Below are 22,393 nucleotides of genomic sequence, written 5' to 3' on the forward strand. Positions count from 1 at the left end.
ATCAGGTCTGGACTTGTGTGGACAATCCTGTCCCTCCTCTGCTTTCCCCCATGACTGCACATTCGAAGTGCCCCTCCAGGCCATGGCCACTGTGACCATTAAAGCTGAGCTGGCAAGAGGTGACATTCCACGTGACACTGCAGCATGACCTGCTCCTTCCTTTACCAGACACTGACTTGAACACTGATTTACTTTATACAACAAATAAAATTACATTCTTCTTAACTGCACATCATGGAGGACATTATAAAACCTCGATCAGGCTGGGCCTGATGACCACACCAAGACCCGTGACACAGAACACACCACTCTGTATTTACTGTTTAATCTTTTTTATTTTTGTAATTATGCATAATAAATCTTTCACACAAAGTAATGAAAAGGATCCCTAAGGTGAAGGAAAAACAGAGTATTTGTGACTGTACCAGACTGCAGATGTCAGGACACTGCCAGGCCCACGTCACACTCCAGCTCTTGGGAGAGCCAATAGGGCCAGCATGAATTTCTGCCTAAATCTCGGCTGGCTCTGCTGTGGTGGTAACTCCAGCTGTTCCAAACCAGTTGGACCCAGGAGCAGGGTATTTCATGAACACACAAGGAAGTTACGCCGTCAGAACAAACCCTCTGCAGCTCAGAGTCACCACAACTCTGGGAGGACAGCGAGAGAGAATTTTCTGTGCGATGCCGATGATGGTTCAGCAGCTGCTGGGCCCGTTCTGTCACACTGATGCTTTATGTGCTCCTCTCTTGCAAAAAGCCCTTTCACAGACAGATCAGGTCTTCTGCAGTCTGACACCTGGCTGAGCAGTGTCTGCCCTGGCAGGGCCTCTCTGGTTCTGCTCACCCCGGAGTGTTTAAAACAGATGAACACTGAGCCAGCCCAGCAGCTTTAGAATCCACGGTTTAAAAGTGCATCTTCAGACTGACCTTTCCAAATCTGGGCAGCCCTGTTGACTCACAAACACTCTTAGTCTTTTAATAAAGACAAAATTACAAATCACTACAGTAACCAAGAATAGTTATCCCCTTTTGACGTTTGCTCAAAGACCAAAACAAAACAGCATAAATCCAAAATACAGATCAACTTATGTGCAGCTCAGTCATGGTTCATTAATTTCTCTATTTGCCTAAGAAAACACTGCATCTCCAGTCTTACCATCGTCTTTTCTCAAAAGCTTCTGCCATTTCAAAGTCCTAAATGCTCATGGGCTCTATATATCTCTTTGCAGCTATATTTAAATAAATTTGGAAAGCTTTTTTTTTTTTTTATAAGCCAGCATTTCCATTTGTGTAGGACTCAAATGGACTTCTGTCTCTAAATAAGCAGATAAAAGGAAAGTACAATCTTAGCACATCCTTCAGAGGGATGAAATGGTGCAAGAAATTCTATTTAAAGCCATTCAAAGGACTTTCTGAAAGCAAATGCACCCGATTCCTCAGGTCAACAAACAGAACATGCTGGAGCAGGCAGTGAATACAGAGGGTTGCCACGCATCTTCAAGAACTAATTCATTGAAATTGAAGTTTTGGCATGCAATGCACTGCTGACAGTCCCCCACACAGCAGCACGTGGGACGAGGAGAGTGGGTGCACACGAGTGCAACAGGCATCCCCAAAATATGATCCCCACTTTGAAAAATGCGATTTCTTTCAAAATCACACCACTTCTTTTGCTTTTCCCACTGCTGAAACAGGTGTATCAGGAAAGGGCACTTGAAAACAACCAGAAAAGAGAGTAGCATTCTACATTCAGATAAATTTATACTTCTGCCATAAAACTTTAAAAGCCAAGAGGAGGTTTTCAACACAGAGTTTTGTCAAGGATCCCCAAAACACACTGTCACCATTACGCACAGATTTACAGGACACTGGTCTATTTTACAATCTTGTAATTATTTCTTTGGACTGTTTTTTCCCCTCCTTTCCTTACACGTTCAATTTCCAGGAACAATTTTGCACAGGAGCACAGAAAAACAAGTCTGTAAGGGACTTGACTCCGAAAGCAGGTGTTTCTTGCCCTCTGGAGAGTATTTGTCAGTCAAACAACAACAACAACAGAAGACTTGCTATTGAAAATCCTCCCACAAACATCTAAATCAAGTGTTTTGAATCTGCCTGGGAGCTAACCTGATTAAGATGCTGCTTAGTTCCCTCGGATGACAGCGCAGACAGCAATTTAAGGGCTGCAGCCTTGACAGTGCCACAGAAAGGAAGGGCTGTGAGTGGAAACAAGGATAGGTAACGAGCACCCCATGGCAGCACCCAAGAGACCACAAAAAGCTTGACCCAAGGAAGCTGCCCGCTCAAAAGAGCCAAAAATACAAACACTGCTTCCAAATCAAAGCCTGCAATCTCATTTAGCCTGTTAAGTTAAAAGGACGTTCAGGTTTGTGGTTGGTAGTAACATCACACCCCATGTGTAAGGCCTCATTTTCATCAAACAAGCTCTGGGTTACGGACTATAAACACAAGGTTGCCTACAAGCCATCAGTGCCCCACACCAGTCTGTCCCAGCATGAGGCTGGGCTGGACACGGGCTCTGGGGTCGAAGGGGGCAGTTGGAGGGGGTCAGGTTGGAAGGGGTGCAGAGGTTCAATTCCTGTAAGATGGAGTGGGGCTGGGCTGGCCAGGGCGTCCCTCAGCCCGAGTCCATGGTGAAGAGCTGGATGTCACGGGGGTTCCAGTACAGGGCCACGGCAGAGTTGTACACCAGGGACCACACGTAGGGGATGAAGAACTCCTCAGGCTGCTCCTCCTCCACGTACTTAAACTTCAGCTCGGGGAACTTCTGCAACAAGAAGCCAGAGTCCAGTGAGGGAAGGTTTGCATGTCTGCTTACAAACACATAGCCCACATAAACACTGAAGAAAGGTTTGGTGAAAAAAATAATGGAAAGAACTAAACCATTAGAACCCAAGGAAAATATTTATAGGACAAAGAGATAATTTATAATTTCTTTGAATAAATGCTACATTAGCATATTGTATTCGAGCCTTTTACTGTTGGTCACAATCCATTTGCCTGTTAACAGACAAAACACCTGAATCCTTTACAAAACACAAAGGTCTTAAAGAAAACTTATTTTTAACAGCTCCTCAAAAGCCTTCTTGCTTGTGCATGTACAAATGCATTTATTGCATTTTCCCTTAAAAACATTTTGTGATTAATTGTACCTGGCTCCTTAGCAGGAGAATCCTTTGAAAAGGCTGAAAGCATAACCACAGTTTATGGTATCATTGGATCACAGAATATCCCAAGTTGGAGGGCACCCCCAAGGATCACCCAGCCCAGCTCCTGCCCTGCACAGCCCCCCAGCAACCCCACCCTGGGCATCCCTGGCAGGGTGTCCAGAGGCTCCTGGAGCTCTGGCAGCCTCGGGGCTGTGCCCATTCCCTGGGGAGCCTGGGCAGTGCCAGCACCCTCTGGGGAAGAGCCTTGCCCTGATATCCAACCTAAACCTCCCTGGCACAGCTCCAGCTGTGCCCTGGGTCCTGTCCCCAGTCACCAGAGAGAAGAGACAGACATGCTCAAGTTCCCATTTTTCTCATTTTTTCCCTCCCAAAGCACACTGCAAACCCACCAGGTTCACTCCTGGTAAGTGCATATTTTGGAAAGAGCTGAGCCTACTTTTGTATTGTGCTCTTCACTTTATCCACTTCTAAATGTTGCCTGTGTCTGAGCTTGGCAGAGTCTCAGGCAAAAGCCGCATTACAGTGATCACTGGGGTAAGATAAAACATGACCCATTTTATTATTTATAAGGCTGTGGCTAAGACTAAGAATAAACTCCTCCGTGTGACATGATCAGAACAAGCACAGCAATGGCTAAGGAGCCTCTTTGCCCATTAATAATGAAGGGATTCCCTATCCTATTTCTTGAGCTCAGTGTCCTGTTTCCTTGCCTTAAGGGTACAAGAATTCTGGCTGGATCAGTCTCCTTTGAGGGGCATTTCTTGGGCACTTGGTTTTCAGGGTTAGGTATTTAACTTCAATGCTCCCATGTTATTTGTGCTCTTGGAGTCAGAAAACACGTACACTTGTAGAAAAGTTGTAGAAACATGTGGATGTGGCACTGGGGACATGGGTTTGTGGTGGCCTTGGCAGTGCTGGGAGAGCAGCTGGACTCCAGGATCTTGGAGGCCTTTTCCATCCTAAAGGATTCTGCACTATCTCTGTTCAAGGAACTCAGGCAGCTAAAAGGTAAGGTTGTTAAAGGCTCTTCTGCATCTAACTCCTGTTGAGTTCAAAGCCCAGAATCTCAAAGGTACATCAGCAAGTTTAATTTCCTGTGTCAGACATGCAGTTTGTGGTAGAGAACTCTCCCACAGCCGTTCTATGCATCTAAACCACTTTCTACCACCTCTCTACAACTGCTCTTCTCCAAGTCTGTTTTGACCAGCCTGTTTAGTCTTCTGCATCACTTGGTTTTTTCACTCTTAGGTACCTTAGACCCACACTCACCACCACCTCTCACTTCCAATTTCCCAGCCTACTGCCATGCCAACTCCCTTCCACTGCATCCTTATCCTCTCTCTTGAGCATACTTTTCTCTTTTGTACTCACCTAACCTTTCTTTTCCCACCAGGCTTGTGAGATCCTCCTTTTCATGGACATTCTGTATCCCTTCCCAACATGGCTCCAAGTTCTGAAGTTGTCCCTGTCTTCCCCCTCTGCCAACCCCTACCAAGCCCTCATGTATATTTTCATTAATATTTATTTTGTTTAAAAAAGCCCTGACATTCTACTCTGCTTATCCTCAGTGTAATCTTCCCCACTTCCTTCCAAAACTTCCTGGCTTGTGGTCAGGGTAGACAGGAGCACGTTCAGTTCAGCACTGCATCAGCAGAATGAATGGTTCAACCCTCAGGACTGCACCATGGCAACACTTCCAGCCAGAGGAAAGTCCCACACAGCTGCCACTCTTCACCCCAGGGGTGGCATGCTGCACACCAGGGATGCAGCCCATGGTAGCCCTTCTGGGAGGGAAGGAGGGGAAAGTGATTAAAGATTCTAATTTGAATTGAATTAAACACAACTCTCTTTTTCACCTTCAGGTCACAGATGTAGCTACTGGCTTTGCAAACATTCATGGCAGCAGCCTGGGACCATTCTTGGGCTCTTGTATAGCTTAAAAAACACCTTCAGCCTTATAACAGTAAGCAAAATTACATCAGAAATTCCAACAGCTGCATCTGAGATGCTCAGGTCTTACTATCCCATTATCTCTCAGCTGGAAGAGCAGCATAAAATGGCTCAGGTAGCATTCACATTTTCAGGCAATAAGCCATGCATCGATTTTATTATTCAGCCTCTCTTCAGGCTGATCAATGTTGCCATTTATTGCAATTGTACTGCAGCAATTTAATAATCAATTTCAGATTAAAGGCTGTAACTCACTGCAGTCAGCCTGGACTCTCTGACACTCAACATGTGCTTTGCACAGCCTGCGGGGGTGTCTTGGAAATGCAGACAAGGAGAATGAGATTTTTAAAGAGAGCAGTAATACACACTGCCACTACATATACACAGTTTTGATCGAGTCTATACAAAAAGAATGCAGATAACATTAGGAGTGATGGGTTTTTGATGGTCCACCTGAACAGCAGGCTCAGGACAGCTCAATGCATTGCTGATGAGACATGAAAAATTACAATTCCAGGCCAGCAATTCAAGCCCACATTCTTTAGATGACTGCAATGACCCACAGCTGTGTACTGGCCATGTTTTCTTATTCATTTAAAATGAGAAATCGTAGAGAGAACTGCACCAGCATCTTTGGGGTGTGGATGCAGCACTTGGGAATATGGTTTAGTAGTGAGCACAGTCCTGCTGAGTTAATGTTTGAACTCAATGCTCTTAGAGGGCTTTTCCAACCTCAATGATTCAATGATGTAACTTGCAAGATTAACCATGGCAGCCATCCACTTTGAGATAAAAAACTACCCACACTGTTTCACTAACAGGGTGTTCACTGAAAACAGAGTTTGTTAACAAACAAAATCATCAAAAGTTTCTTCTTTATGAGAATGACTTTATAACTATTTGTAACAGCAGGATTTAAACACCATGTAAAAACCTTGATCGATGCCAAAAAGCTTTAAGATTTTAAAAAAATCTTTTCAAGATTTTCAGGTGACCGTCCAAGGAATGTTTACATTCACATTTGTACCATTTGTCTCCTGCATGTCCTGCCTCAAATGATTGATCAGGAGCCTTGGGACCTGGCTGTGTGCTGCAGACACACAGAGGTGACACTGTAAAGCAACCAGGCCACATGGGTCTCAGGGCACTCCCAGAAATAACCCAGCCAGCACTGGTGAGGACTTTATCATGGTTAACAAAATTGCCAAAGTAGCACGTCAAACCTGCAGTGCACAAATCTATTTTCTTCTGCCTTGCTGCTGTTGTATCCAACTTACTTCTGGAAAGACATTGGCACCCTGGCTGGTGACACTCCAATGAAGCAGACTTTTAGCACCACTTAAAAATGGGGACTGTGCTAAGGCATCTTAAATGGAAATCTTAATGATAGAGGAAAAGCCTTGGCATGGGACGAATCATCTCTTTTTTCCCTTCACTGCCCTGTTTATTTGGAGGGGTGGCGTGGAAAGATGGAGCCCTCTGCTCTGGAGCCAGCCTGGCACAGCTGGGGCTGCTCCCCTGCACAAGAGAAGGCTGCAGGGACACCTGAGAGCCCCTGCCAGGGCCTGCAGGGGCTCCAGGAGAGCTGCCCAGGCACTGGGGACAAGGCCTGCAGGGACAGCACACAGGCCATGGCTGCACTGCCACAGGGCAGGCACACATTTTGGGATGTTGGGCAGGAATTGGTGTCTGGGAGGGTGGGCAGGCCCTGGCCCAGGGTGCCCAGAGCAGCTGTGGCTGCCCCTGGATCCCTGGCAGTGTCCAGGGCCAGGCTGGATGGGGCTTGGAGCAGCCTAGGATGACAGACGGTTATGGCAGGGTGTGGAATGAGATGAGCTTTAAGGTCTCTCCCAACCCAAAGTCTGTTTTGATCCAATATACAACAATGTTCACTATTTAAATTACTGAACTCCTTGGCTTGACATAAACAGGTCCACTGGAGCCATTATTTGCATTTCTTCAATTCAATTCACACAGGGACAGACAACCCCAGATAGTTTAAAATAAACCAGCCTGAGAAAGTCCTTGAAAACGTGAGAGACAGAGGTAACATTACGGTTTGAGCGGCACAGTTTAAATACAGACACTACTTATCAGCTCCAGTGAATCACCCCACCACATCACCCTATCTTGTTTTCTTCTGCCAGACAAAGCAGAAGTCAGATTTCGTGGTTGGGCCGAGGGTACAAACGAGACAGACTGAGAACTTTGCAGACTGTCTGCATTGTCAATCACATGATTCGATGAAAAACCACGGGAAGTCCTATGAACAGACACAGAACTGAAGTGCAGTAACTCCCCCACCACAGAAGTTCAACAACATTGGGGAGTTTTGTTGGTTTGGTTTTTGGTTTTGTTTTTTTTTTGGTTTTTTTTTTTGGTTTGGTTTTTTTTCAGTTAACGCTGAGGAAGGGAACATCATGGCCAGTGCACCTGGCCCTGCTCCAGACAGTCAGTGGCATCTGAGCTATAAGGCTTGCACCATACATTAAATAAAACATCCCCTTCCCTCCAAATGAACCCTCAGAGCTGCTCTCAGGCTACAGTGTTATGTCAGTGGATGATCTCCACTCAGATAACGCAGGCAAGGGCAGATGGAGCTGCTTTAAGAGCAATGCCTTTGCTTCTTCCCTGATCTAGATGTTCTGCTGGATGAAAAGCAGCATTCATCAAAGATATGGGGCAGTCACTGTGGAAAACAAAGAAATTAAAGAGCTGGATTAATAAAAAACTGGAGAACTCTCTTTTCCTCAAGTTCTGGGTGGAAACTCTGGTTTCTGAAACAGCAATCAAGCACGAGTCAGTATTTTCAAAAGCAGGTGACTCTTTGAGCAGAGAAGTGCTGTTTTCAAAGGAGTCTGAACACATTTGAGAGTCAAATTCATGTGAACTTTACATCAATCCAAAGCTTCAAAGTCTTTCTGAAAATGGGATTTCTCTGTGTTTGAAAAGCTTACCATGAATCCTGTTTGGTAACCTAATGACTTGATGGCAAATTATGTGTTTCATATTGTTTCTGCTAAATATAGCAGTACTGCCTGCAGAGCATCTGTAGGATTGGACCTCATTAGCAAAATAGATCAAATGGCAGGGGGAAAAAAGAGGGCTCAGGTTCAGCACTGTACCAAGCCTCTATTATAGGGTCTATAATGAATATTCACCCTAGCAAGGATCACCCCTAAAACCTGCCTTGCACCAAACATACCGATCTTGGGCAGAGGAATGACCCCTGTACTTGACTGCCAAGTCCTCAATGCCACTTGGAAATCTGGTCCCCAGAATACCAATCTAAGTCAAATTAATGGCCAAGTATCTTGAAAACAACTCAACAACCATGCCTGGCACGCTGTTCATGGTATGGGCACACAGGTACACATGGAACATTGATATATTGGGTTTTATATAAATACAAGGACTTGAGTTCTTTAACAGACCACAATTTGTGGAAGAAAATGTCTCAGTGCTTGCTGTAAGATACTGACAGATTGAATTTTTGCAATTGCTCAGTTCTTGTGGGGCGTTAAGGCTGTTTCATCTTTCTCGGGTTCTGTTCGTGTCTGCGGTGCTTCTCTTTGACTTCAGACAGAAAGTGTGTGGCTCTGGTGCAGTATCTGTATGGGCTACACCACACCTGCCTGATACCATCTTTTTCTCCTCCTCGGGCTCACAGCACAGAGGATGATGGTGGGGAGATGAAGGAAGCAAACAGGAAATGTGCTAGACTAGGTGTGAGCCACACGTCTTGTTCAGAGATCTGCCTAAGGAATAGGTGCAAACGGAAAGACAGTGAAGAGCATGGCAGGGAGGTGGGAAAAGAAATATAAAACTCAGGGTAATATGAGCTTCAAAACCATCTGTGCACAAGCTAAATACAATAAGTTTATTACACATTATTTAATAAATCTATACTAAATACAGTATTATGTATAATAGTAGAATTATGAAAGTTTAAGCAACTACACAAGCTGTAGTAGACGACATTGTTCCCAGGGAGTAAAATTCCCTAAGACAGGTAACCCACATTCTAATGGGTCACAATCTTCCAGGTCCAGGAGGGCAGGGGAGTTTAATCTACAGAGAACTCTATAGATTAAACTCTTGTTTCAGCAAGTTTCATTGATATGTGATTTCTGTTTTCAGATCACTTTGAGTAAAGTTTGTACAACCACAGCTGCAGGAAAACAAATGCTCAGCAGTGAATTTTCAGTGTCAGATGTGAACTACTGCCAGAGGAGCAGACGTGCCTCTGGTCAGAGTTCAGCAATTACCAATTTTTTTATAGAGTACTGAGAAGCCAGGTCATTTTGAGAGAAATCAATCAAACAGTTCAGCCTAGATAATTATTGGTAAAAAACACAATGATTTAAATGAGTTAAATATTTGTGGCAAGCCTACCAAGGCACAGAGCTTTGCAGGGTACCGTAAGAAGACTGGTTTGCTGTCTGGAATAGAATGGTAAATAATGAGAGCTTTAAAGTCCTAGAAATTCAGAGACACAAACACATATACACTTGTCTCTTTGCCTTCCAGGAAAGGAATATTGCTGATAAATGTCAATAGTCCCAACTGTGCCATTTTTGTCTTTATACCAGGCTGTTATCTGCACAGATTCCAAAAGCACTACATAAATGTATATATCTGAGCTTAAGACAAGGTCAGGTATCTGGTATTTCAGGATCTGTTGGGTTCCACATCAGAAACTCCTGGACTCTGGGTTACTTGTAGACTGCACAGAAAATAAACTGGACCACTGGTTAGCAGCTGTAAAGATAACCTGGCACAGCTGGGGCTGCTCCCCTGCACAAGAGAAGGCTGCAGGGACACCTGAGAGCCCCTGCCAGGGCCTGCAGGGGCTCCAGGAGAGCTGCCCAGGCACTGGGGACAAGGCCTGCAGGGACAGCACACAAGCCATGGCTGCCACTGCCACAGGGCAGGCACACATTTTGGGATGTTGGGCAGGAATTGGTGCCTGGGAGGGTGGGCAGGCCCTGGCCCAGGGTGCCCAGAGCAGCTGTGGCTGCCCCTGGATCCCTGGCAGTGCCCAAGGCCAGGCTGGACGGGGCTTGGAGCAGCCTGGGACAGTGGGAGGTGTTCCTGCCCATGGCAGGGGATTGGAATGCAATGAGCTTTAAGCTTCCTTCCAACCCAAACTATTCTAGGATTCTGTGAAAATCCCTCAATCCATTAGTTTGAGGAAAAAGGAGCTCCTTGCTCAGCTTCAGATATCCTGTGTCTACCTGGAGAAATTTTGGAATGGGAGGAAAATATAACCAAGATTAAAGACTGAAGTGAACCTATGTATCACACACTCTTAAGTACCATTAATCTCTACATACATTATATGTTTATAGTCACAGTTCAAGGATTTACAGCTCTAATTAGAATTTGCTTTCCCTATCAGGGTTATTCTCTATGCCATGTTGTCTAGATGGACACAGACCTTTCCAGAACGTTTCCAAGAGGACTGCTCAACAGCCAGGAGTCAGACTTGTTGTCAGACCATGGAGACAGAAAACAACGGGAACACTATGAGGACATTTGCAACACTGCAGAAATATAATACATGTTGGCTTTACCAAATAAAAAGAAAAGAAAGAGATTGATGTATGTAATTACACTTGAAGCATGAGGATGCAGGCAGGATGTGTAAATGAGGTACCATCAACAAAAAACAGAATTCACTTCAGTGCTTAACGTGAAAGAATGGTAATTCTCAGAAAACGCAGTGGCCTTTCAGAGGAAAGAACACAGGTCTGAGCAAAAAATGAACAACTCAAAATGACAACAATTCAAAGGATGTTGTTTACATTGAAAAAAACCCTAACCAAGCAGAGAGTGAAACACATGGAAGGAACAAAGCTACTGGCCCAACTGACGGAAACAGTTCTGGTCCTGACCTCGCTCAAGCAGTTCCTATGTACATACACCGACCACTCAGACAAATAAGTAAAATCCTTTGTGTGTTTTTGAATTTAGGGAATTAAAATTTGAAAAATCTGATAATCCCTGAACCCATTTCTCAGCAGCATTGAAGGGCACCAAAGCAAAAATAGGGATGAGTCCATCAACTCACAAAACTTTTATGGATATGAAGTGGACATATAAGCCTTTCCTACCATGGGATTTGCAGAAATGCATATTTCATAACAGTAGTCCCCTATTTTTACCACTGGTAAGGAAGATGCAAATAAGTTTAAGCCCTGGCTTCCTGTGCTTCAGTTTGCAAGCCATTCTTCTCTAGATTAATGTGCAAGGCTTTACACAACCATGAAAAACAGCAGGTTTTCAGCAAACATCTTTGTTAAAACTGGAGTTTAGAAATCACTCATTCACTGACATCTTTATATAGAAGATTTTTAGACCTGCTAACCAAAGGTTACAAGATTACAACTAGATTTTAAATGCCTCAACTCACAGTTAAGACCATAATCTTTAGCAGTACGCTCAAAGAAGAGCTTAGAAATACATCAATTTCCAAAGTCTCAGAATTAAACCCTGCACCTTATGTAGACTTTCCAAACCCCAAAATACCACTCACTTGCCAAACAAAGCTGATTCAAGGCTGTATTTTTTTCTTTCCAGAATTTTATAAGTGAGATTTGAGCAACCTGGAAGGTGTCCCTGCCCATGGCAGGGGGTTTGAAAAAGCTGAGCTTTAAGGTTCCTTCCAGTTGAAAACATTCAGTGATTCTATGACTACATGAATTCTGCCACTTTTCAAGTGTGCAAAAGGTAAAGTTTAAGAAATTGGCAGCAATAAATCAGTTGGGAACATCTCATGAGGAACAACTCTTTGAAGGTCTCAAATTGGGCAAAAGCTCCAGTTGTCCTAAGTCCATACACATGCACTGTTTGGATCACTCTGCAGAAGACAGAAAATGTATTTATAAAGTCTAGGAAGCAAGAGAAGGCAGGGGAAGATCAGTTCTGCAGTCAACCAGATCTGGAGCAGATAACCATCCCTGGAGGGATTTAAAAGCTGCGTGGATGTGCTCTTGGGGACATGGATCAGTGGTAGCTTTGGCAGTGCTGGTGGAATAGTTGGACTTGATGGTCTTAGAGGACTTTTCCAACCCAAATGATTTTGTGATTCTGTGATCTGTGAGATCCTGAGATGCTTGCTCCCTCCAGAAAAAGCTCATACTGCTCTCAGAGCCCAAGTATCACCTGGTGAGTGGGAAACCCTTATATAAAATATGAAAGGCTTTTTATGGTACAGGACTTGCCAAAGACCAAAAAGATTCTTCCCAGGCAATTTGTTTATTTGCAACAATGCGGAAGAACTCAAAGGAGCGTGAGGTAGAATTGGAAAGGCAAAGTCTCCTCTTGGAGATATTGTAAGTCAAGGCAGTAGAGAAGAATTAAGTTGTGTATCTGGACAAAGTCTGCTTCAACTTCTGGATATAAAGGACACATCTATATTCCCTTCATCACCACAAAGCCTATACTATAAAAGTCCAGCAATATTCCACTTCCCATGTCAGAGACAACCATCTGCTAATTATTTTCTAAAGAGTTACACACTTTTAGTCTGATTGATATAATTTATTAAACTTTCTTTAACAATAAGGAAAAACTCACTGGAAAATATTTAAAAGGGCCTAAGAAGTGCACAAATGATGGAAGCTTTACAGAAAACAACCTTGCTGAATAATGAATGTTCACTAATATGTGTAGCTATATATTTAAAGACATGGAGAATCTGCTCTAGACAAATCTTACAGCCAATTATATATTTTACATTTCAAGCAGCGAGTGCTACTGTTTAAGCCAGAGCAGTTGTTTTGACTTTGATAGCAGACTAGTCTAAAATACAAGGAATGTTGTTTATCATGGAAATGCTTTGTGCTCCAGATAACATCACGGATGGCTGCCCCACCTAGGCTACAGCACCATCCCACCGTCCTGAAACAAACTCCAGATAAACCTTTCCCTGCTGCCCGACTTCAACTCCCACCAAAGATCCAACTGCTTCGCCATGGTGTGTGCCATGCAATCAGCAACACAAAATGAGCAGAAGGTGTTGGATATACATGTGACAGTGAAGGAAACTACTGGATTTTAAGAACATGACCCACAGTTTCATGTTTTGGTAAGGCACAGAAGCCCTGATCTCTCTGGCACTCTGCCTTGATGCCAGAGGGATGCACCTTGGGAACCCTCTATGGACAGTGTACATATCCTGACCCAGTAATTATAAATATTACCCTTTTCTCACTCTTTTTGTTTGTTTGTTTGTTTTGTTTTGTCTATTTGTTTTTCATAGGATTGCCATGCCTAGGGTTAGGTTTTTCTTCCTCCACTCTGGAGAAGGAGCTGAAGATTTTGTCATCTGACTTGGTCCTACACTGCTCTTGCTGATGGAGACTGTGACCCATCTATGGAGTTTCCAGCATTCTCCTCTCTGCTCTTCAGCATCTGAGCTGGGAATGGACTGAAGCATATTGACAGTATAAAGCTCACTAATTTCAGTTTTAAGATTTTTCCTTTTGCAGACTACTATATGACCTTTCTCTGCTCTAATACAGTCTTGGCATAATCCACGAGAAGCACAAAGGATTGAGAGGTCAAAATGCTGTTTTCATCTGCCTGTTTCTTTCACTCCAAATCCAGAGTTACTACCATGTCACAGTTGTTTTGTTTTCTTTTATTTGTGTAGACCATATTCCCCCAACACAAAAGGTGGCAGGAGAAGAGCACAGTGATTCAGTTTGCATACTTTTCCAGTGATGAGGTCCCAGACATGCTTTCACTACATATTGGTTCAACGCTGCCTCCAAAACATCCTGCCAAGCCAAAAAGAACATTCCTTTGGACAACTGGGACCATGCTCCTCTCCGTTATCACTGTACAAGGGTTGATGCACTGTCTAGGCCTTGGCTTTGTGCATGCACCAGAGAGACAAGGTCCATTCTCCCAGCTGAGCTTAACACCTTTGATTTGCATCCTGGGGGCTGACATTTGCAGCATGTTTGCTGTGTGGAGGGCTCCTGGGAGGTCATTAGACAGGGTTTGAGTTTTCCTTCACAGCAGCCACAGAGCTGAGGCCCACGCCGACATCCTGCTCCGGTCCCTCCCACCCAGCGCGGCGGTGGGGCCGCGTGCCAAGCCCAAACATCCTCCCCCACCCCCAGCGCCCACGGAGGAAGACCTCCTTTTGATTTTGTACTTTTTAATCTGAGAGAGCCAGGCCTGTAAATATTACAAAAAATTATAACAATGACTTAAGAACAGAGACAGACTCACTGTCACCAACTGTTAACTCTCAGATCAGGGCAGCCTAGGAAGTGGACCCTTATCTGCCTGAAGCTCAGGACGTGCTGACTAACACCCTATTGAGTCGGCAGACCTTTGGCTCCCTAATCTCCCCAAACTGGAAAAAGTACACCCCAGTGGACATACTCCCTTCTTAAGTATTTCAAGCCTCTGCAAAAAGACAGACTGTGCTGCGAGATGAGCAGTGCTGCCCCGCTGCATGCAGGAAATCCCATTTATTTGTCTTGAGGAGTGAAATGTCAAGTGACAGTAAAACCTTTCCAGCCACAGCACACAGTGCCAGACTGCAGCCTTATCTCTGCCAGGACTGCCAGCCAAGGAGCTGGTGCCAAATGTGTCCGTTTACACAGTAATATTGTGAATGTGGACTTCACAGCTTTATAAAAAAAACAACTGCCCTAATGTCAAGAGTCCTTGAAGACAAACCAAAATCAGGGGAGGGGGGTAGTGTTAAGTTGACCTCAACAAATAACCAGGATGCATTTTCTGAAATGGATTTTTAGGTTGCTCATTCTATGCTACATTTTATTCTATATTCCATTATACTACTGAAGGTTGTGATAGTAATTTCAAATTCAGTATTGAAAACATGCTTTTATAAATGATAGAGAAAAGCAGTGTGTAGGAAGGAGAAAGGCTAGGTATGAGCAGGACAAGGATTCCTTCAAGGTGTTAAGACATCTTTACAAATCTTGAACCTGGCCAACTGGGCAATCTCCTTGACTGTCTGAGTACAGGAGCTGACTGCAACCAAATCTGTATGCTTGCTATCATCCTGCAGCCACCAGTTTTAAAAGTAGCACTCTCCTATACTGAAACTGCATTTTTTCCTAATGCAAACAATCACCCCAATCTGAAAAAGGGCCCCAAGTGAGCTGCTATTTCAATAAAGAATGAAAATTACTTGTGTTTTCTGTTTCACTATGCTTTAGATGCAGCATTTCCATATTTGTTTGCCTTCACTGACACTTCACTTGCATTAAGACTTATTCTGGTAAAGACTGCCTTTAGGACATGAATCAATCATTTCTAGAGAACTCCCCACCTCAGGCTGGAGGATTCTTTCACAAATGCTATTATGTCCCTCTGTTATTGAACATATTTACCCCCTTCCTCCCTGTGCATTCAGGCCAGCTTTGTGTACCCTGGTGACAACAATCAGGCTTTGCTGGTCTTAGCTCAGGAGGACGGAGCTTGACAAGTCCTGGTGGGGCAGATAAGCACCAGGAATTCAAATAAAGTTTTGCTGCCTGACTCTGCTCAGAACTACAGGCACCACTTGGATCTCGTAGGTCTCACACCAAGGACAGCATGTAAGTTGAAGGCCTGTGCTCTCCTCCCACGCTACTCCACAAACACAAAATTTCATTCTATGTTTTGGAGCTGCCAGTTTCCCGTAGACTTGAGGGACCTCCCCTTAGTGAGCTACCCATAACTATCCAGCCTCTGCTTTCTCATCTATGAAAACCATCTTTGCTGTGGTTTTTGATAGCTCACATGCTGCAGTGAAGGAACAGAAATCTTCCTCAGGGAGCTTTGGATGCTGCTGCTACAGCACCCTCAAGATGGGCAATTCTCACCCCACTGCTACACTGTCTGTCCTCAAGCCCCAGCTCATACTCCATAGGTTGGTTGCTCTCCCCACAGTTTAAACATCAGAGCAATGACTTTAAACTGACAGAGGGCAGGATTAGATGGGATATAAGGGAGAAATTTTTGGCTGTGAAGGTGGTGAGGCCTTGGCACAGGTTACCCAGAGCAGCTGTGGCTGCCCCATCCCTGGAGGAGTTTAAAAGCCGTGTGGATGTGGCATTTGTGGGAAACATGGGTCAGTGATGCCCTTGGCAGTGCTGGGGAATGGTTGGACTCGATGGTCTAAGAGGGCTTTTCCAACTTATAGGACAAGGAGAAAACCTGGGTAGAAGGGAGCATAGTAGGGTTTGTTAAGGCACAAGAGTCAACATGAGGACACAGTCAAGAAAAATCAGCCTTTGTTTGCGAGCTCAACGGATTGTGGGTTTAGAATGAAAATATTTTAATAAACCCAGCCTAAATCCACGTGGATTTAAGATTCAATACCATCATCTGATACTCCAGAACATCTACAGCTACAAAAAAGGCAGGGTGGTCTAAACCAGCTGCCCCTCAAATCCTAACAGCAGAGTCCTCGGCAGTGATGTGATAGATATGAGAAAACCCCTGCTTGGCCAGGAAAAAGCCATTTCCATCTCTAATCATCCTCAGCAGGAACAAACAGCCTGTAAATCAACTGGAGAGAAGCTTTGCAACTTGTAGCAAAGGTTGTGACAAAATTAAACTCTGTATGGGAATGCAGGGGACGCAGCCATCAGCTGACAAAGTACATCTCTTCCTCATTCTCACTTCTTGGTGCAGTTGCTGTAAACATTCAAGACATTCCTCTGATTTATGCATTTAATTAGAAGATATCTGTAACATTCCTGCTGTTTACATTTAACCCAACACTGCAATGAAAGCTGTAATTTTGTCTGGGATTTATATTCTGTACTCAAACTTATTTTGATTCCTTCATTTAAACATACACACAGAAGTGAAAATGTGTCAAAATCATGAAAATGGAAGAGATTATACTCCATTATCTAGTTCATCTGTCATCCAGGGCAGAAATTTTCTGAGGACTGTTTTTCTCAATCTGCCACATATTATGGAAACTTAATTCAAAAGACTAATTCAGAAAAGACAGCTAAATCTTAAAAGTGGAAGAGCAATTGGATGAGTATAATTAGAAGTTACATGATTTTTTTTTCTCCCTTTATCATTATTTAGTTGTCATAACTCATTAAATTTTGCACTTTTGGGATAAAGTTGTTGGCCTCTGACACATTATTTTACACTTTGTTTAAAAAGTGGTTAATACTTCTTTTTCTTGATGGAGGGGGGATAATGTGGGACTGTATTAATCAAACAAATAAATAAACTCATTTTAAATGCAACTTTTTATACTTTTCAGCTACTCTGCCTACACTGAAGGTTTGCAGTAGAGAAGGAACACACAGCTGGAAATAGCTTTCAACTGAGCAGGGGAAGAAAGGGGTCAGGGCATCTCAGTGTAATTTTACTTTATTTTGACCAAAGTTGCAAGATATTTGGAAACAACACGTCATGTGAATGCAGTGCCTTTGGCACTGTACTTTTCACTGGACTCACAACATATGCAATGGAGCGAGGGAAGGCTGCACAACACATGTGAAGCAGATTTAGTCACAGCAAAAAACGTAATAAAAGTATAGGGAGGCTTTCTAGGGAGGGAAACTTGGGGAATGTTATTTAGCTTGAGCAATTGTACAGCTCTGAAGTGAGCAGGGGCTGGGCTCTGGCTGGGAGCCCTTCTGTAAGATGTGTTGGTCAGGGAGTTTTGGGCTGCTCATGAGTGTGGGGCTTCTGCCAATTGCCTGCAAAGCCAAAGCTCTACAGCTCTGGGCAGGGAAGCTCCTCTGTGCTCTCTTTTAGAAAAAAATGGGATCACCCTTGAAGGTTAAGAGAGTTCAAATTGCGTGGCAGGCCAGCAGTTAGCAGAATGGAAGCAGCTTTGAAAAACGTACACGTGCCGAGAGTTGTTTACCCAGGTCAGAGCTCTGTTGCCATGGGGAGCAACTTGGAAACTCTCATACTGCTTTCCCATCCTCCTGTTTCTCCAGAGCTTGCTTTCTGCCTTGTACTTGGTATCTCTTTCTTGCAGCAGCTTCCTTAAACCAATGAAATCAGTCAATCTAACGTATCTGGTGTCAAACAACAGACACACAAAGACAGACTGTTTCATGTTAGAATCTGTGTAAAGCTTAAATTTTTCTCCTCAAAGTCTCTTGTGCTCTTCCTTCCCACAAAGTAAGAGAATCAGAGAATTGTAGAATGGTTTGGACTCAAAGGGGCCTTAAAGTTCATCCCATTCCAACCCCCTGCCATGGGCAGGGACACCTTCCACTGTCCTAGGGTGCTCCAAGCCTTGTCTAACCTGGCCATGGGCATTTCCAGGAATCCAGGGGCAGCCACAGCTTCTTTGGAAAACCTTGTGTCAGGCCCTCACCACCCTTATAGTCAAGAATTCTTCCCTAATATCTAGTCTAAACATTCTTCTTCTAGTTTAAATTACCCTATCTTTCTAAGTGCCACCGAAAAATTAAATTTCGGGACTCCTTCTTTATTTTTAAATTGCACAATTAAGTTAAAATAGATGCATGAATAGCCAATGCAGTATCTGAAGAGCTCACATGGAAAAATCAGAGCTTATTGCTAACCTTTCTGGTTATTTCACACTGCAATGAAAAGCCAGAGTTCAGCTGTGGACAAAGAAATATTTCACTGATCTCTTCTGGCAATACACACTCCCCTTAGTTGACTGGAGTTTGTGTTCCTGACTCTTCCCCTCCAAACAGCTTGCAGAGCACCTAACAACAGCCCCTCACCATTTACTGCCTTGTAAAAGGATGATTTTCCATATGGACAGCAACAGGATGGTATACAATCCTCATTAGGGAGGACAGTTAGAAAATGTCACCAGTTACATTATTCTCCTCCAAAACTTCACTCCTAACAGCAATGTTTTCTGCTCATCACAGCCCAACAGGGTCCTCATGGCTGAGAACTGGATATGAAGATGCTGAAAGGGTCCCTCTCACCCTGACTCTGTCACCAGTAGAGCACAACCAGATTCTTCTGATCCAAGGAAGGAGAAGATCTTTGCAGTACACTTCCCTTGTGTCCCTTACAGAAATATTTTTCTGCTCTCTACAGGTAGCATAAAGAATTACATAATTATTTCATAGAGTCATAGAATCCCAGAATTGTGTGGGAGGGACCTTCAAAGCTCATCCGGTGCCACCCCCAGCCATGGGCAGGGACACAGGTCCCAGGTTGCTCTAAGCCCCATGCAACCTGGCCTTGGACACTTTCAGGTATGGAGCATCCTTCATCTCCCTAGGCTATGTGTACCAGTATTTTACCACTCTCATTATAAAAAGTTCCTTCCTTATACCTTATACCTCTGAGTCTACCTTCTTTTAGTCTAAAACTTTCGGCCTTATCCTGAGCAAAAAAAGAAACAAAACCTCCTTCAATACCTCTTGTTACATGACACTACTTCATCTTCTAAAGCTTCTGCATGTAACTGCATGAATTTTCATCTGTTGCCTTAATGGGAGCTAGTTAATTACAACCCACAGAGTGCCACAGCCAAGGCTAAGGCATTATTCAGCTGGCTGTGACTGCAGTTACAGCTCTGCAGAGCAGCAAAGGGAACTCCAGTCATGGCAAGGTGAAGAGGACCATGGGAGAGAAACAGCAAATTCCTGCACTGCTCATCAACCTGCTGCTAAAATTGGTTTATTTTCCCTTTTCTATTTTTACTGGTTTGAAGAATTAAGTCTCAGAATCACACTAGATATTACTGTATTAATTTTATTATATTTGCATTTATACAATTCAATTGTTACTGTTACCTAGTCCATGGTAGTCCTGGCTGGGCAGGTAGGACCTTGTTGTCTGCACATTTTTGTTTAAACTTTTTTTTAACTGGTTTGGGGTAGCCAAAACACTGCCCAGCCTTCTGCAGGAGACTAACCTGCATAACAGTTTTATGGAATAGCTCTTTGGAAGCAGCTATGGCAAATCCAGGATAAGGTGATTTCATTCCAATGCAATTGTTGAGCTTTGCAAAGAAAGCAATGACTTGGGAATGAAGTGACTGAATCCAGAATGCAGCTTCCAGAAGGTAACTGGAATAATCTTCAGGGGTGGAGGGGACAGACAGTAAGCCTCCATGTAAATATTAGTCTCCATGCAGACAGCAGCTTGGGAATAGGAGTGTCCTGTGCTAGCCCACCCTTCATCCTCATCTTGGCCAATGCACCTCATTCCTGAACAGCAGAATCACTGCACTCCAGTCACTCACCCAAGCACCACCCTCCCAAGCTACCTTGGATTCTTGTGCAATATCCATCTCTGATGCATTCCTTCATCCTGGAATGAAATGTGCTTCCCTGAATTTCAGTAAGATAAACAAGCCTTCGATATGAACAGGATGCATCTTTCCTAGAGAACTGTAATCAAACTACAAGTAACATGTAAAGGAGAGAATAAAAACAAACATACTTGATTTTAAAACTACAGCTGTCAACATAACCCTGATGCCAGTGAAACCCTCACCAGTGCTTCTGAGAACCCCACATGTAAGGCTTTCCAACATTATATTTGCATTTACACGATTTGTATAAATGTATAAGTATTTGTATAAATATTAGTTTTACTACCTATTACTCCAAAATAGTCTATTTTCAGCCAGTCCTTTATCTTATACGTATTCAAGAAAATTAAGATTTTAAGCAAGTATTGAAGAAAGGTGAGACTCTGGCTCAGATCTTCCAGAGCAGCTGTGGCCTCCCCTGGATCCCTGGCAGTGTCCAAGGCCAGGCTGGATGGGGCTTGGAGCCACCTGGAATAGTGGAAGGTGACCCTGCCCATGGCAGGGGGTGACACTGGATGGGCTTTAAGCCTTTTCAACCCAAACCATTGGCTTGGTTCTAAACCCAAGTCATGGTTCTGAAGTATTTGGAGCTCCCCCAAATGACAGTAAAGGTCTTTTTGGGATTGTGAGAAGTTCACTCATTTTTCAACACATATTGTAAGCTGATTTGAGTGTTACTGGCACTCTGATGGCCTTGATCATCATGAGCCTCTCTCTGACAAGAATGAGGGATCTCCAAGCATGCACAGCCTTTAGCCATTGTGGCTTTCCTTGTTCACAATGGAAACGACCAACATTCTGAGATCCTCAGGAGTATTTATGACACACTACTTTAAAATGGAAAATTATATTTATACTATTAAACCACAATTTTTTAAAAGCAAGGAATGCTAAATTTGTAATATTTTTACGTTAACTTGAGTTGCAGACACAGCAGACACAGACACAGTTTCAGAAAGACTTCTGAATTTTATGAGCCTCAGTTATGTTGGTAATGAGGCCAAATCACCCACTTATCCTCCCCTGCAGTGGCTCAGGCTCGCAGGATGCAGACCAGGAGCAGGGACCTCGCTGGCACCAGCCCCAGGTGGCTTCTGCAGCACCAGCCATGTCTCAGAGAGTGGCAGATGAGGCTTACACGGAGCTTTCACAGGTTGTGGACAAGCTGTTTTCAGCCACTTTTTGTTTATGGAACAAAGGATCACTAATTGCCACGAAGCTAAACGAACTAAGAGAGCTCTAAATACTTCCACAGTGATTTGCTCATAATAAAAAGGAGAAAAAACACTCTACCATATTAGACTGCAAAAATTCTGTTTACAGGATTTTTGTATAAGAAGCGATGAAATTAAGTGAGGCTGCATTACTTGCTACTGCTATCAATTAATGCAGCAACTGCTTCCAGACATAATAATTACCATATGTGCACTGTGCTTTACCTCTGGGCTTAGTAATTTCATACATGGGAGGTTACAACTATTGATTGCATTAAAACAGACTGATGTGTTATGAGAGACATGCTCCCAGTGCAACACATCGTTGCACAAACTAAAATGATTCAAGTGGTACAGGAACAGACACCTGCATCCACCAGCAGACAACCTGCAAATGGTCATTTCTCCATCCCCCCTACAACACACAGACACAGTGCATGACACAGAAAAAAGTATTGCAGAAGGAGTGAGCTCGGCTGATCAGGGACAAAATTAGGGAGTTCTACGAGACAGATGTTGACCACTGGAGAAATGACAAATATCCAGGAGTAACTCCTATCAATATAAATAAATTAATAAAACCAAAATGCCTCTTGGTTTCTCAATGCAATTTGCACAATTGAGAATTTGCTCATGTTTAGGTTGAGTATGAGGAAAAACTTCTTGACTGAGAGGGTTCACCACTTTGGCACAGCTTCTCAGGACTGTGGTGGAGTGCCCATCCCTGGAGGGGCTTAAAACCTGTGTGGACGTGGCACTTGGTT

The 22,393-nt window shown here is 43.7% G+C and overlaps 1 protein-coding gene across 4 annotated transcripts in view; it reads right to left on the reverse strand.

Moving 5' to 3' along the window:
- Positions 1–315: 315 nt before the first annotated feature.
- Positions 316–22,393, reverse strand: part of DYM (dymeclin) — a 207,063-nt gene continuing 184,985 nt past the window's right edge. For all 4 annotated transcript variants that reach the window (XM_039733340.1, XM_039733338.1, XM_039733339.1 and 1 more), the window contains one exon: positions 316–2,788. In XM_039733340.1, the coding sequence (XP_039589274.1) occupies positions 2,639–2,788 (150 nt within the window). In that variant the 3' untranslated portion in view covers positions 316–2,638. The remainder of the gene's footprint in view (positions 2,789–22,393) is intronic.

This window comes from Passer montanus, unplaced genomic scaffold (assembly GCF_014805655.1).
Source record: "Passer montanus isolate IOZ18808 unplaced genomic scaffold, ASM1480565v1 scaffold86, whole genome shotgun sequence".
NCBI classification, from domain to species: domain Eukaryota; kingdom Metazoa; phylum Chordata; class Aves; order Passeriformes; family Passeridae; genus Passer; species Passer montanus.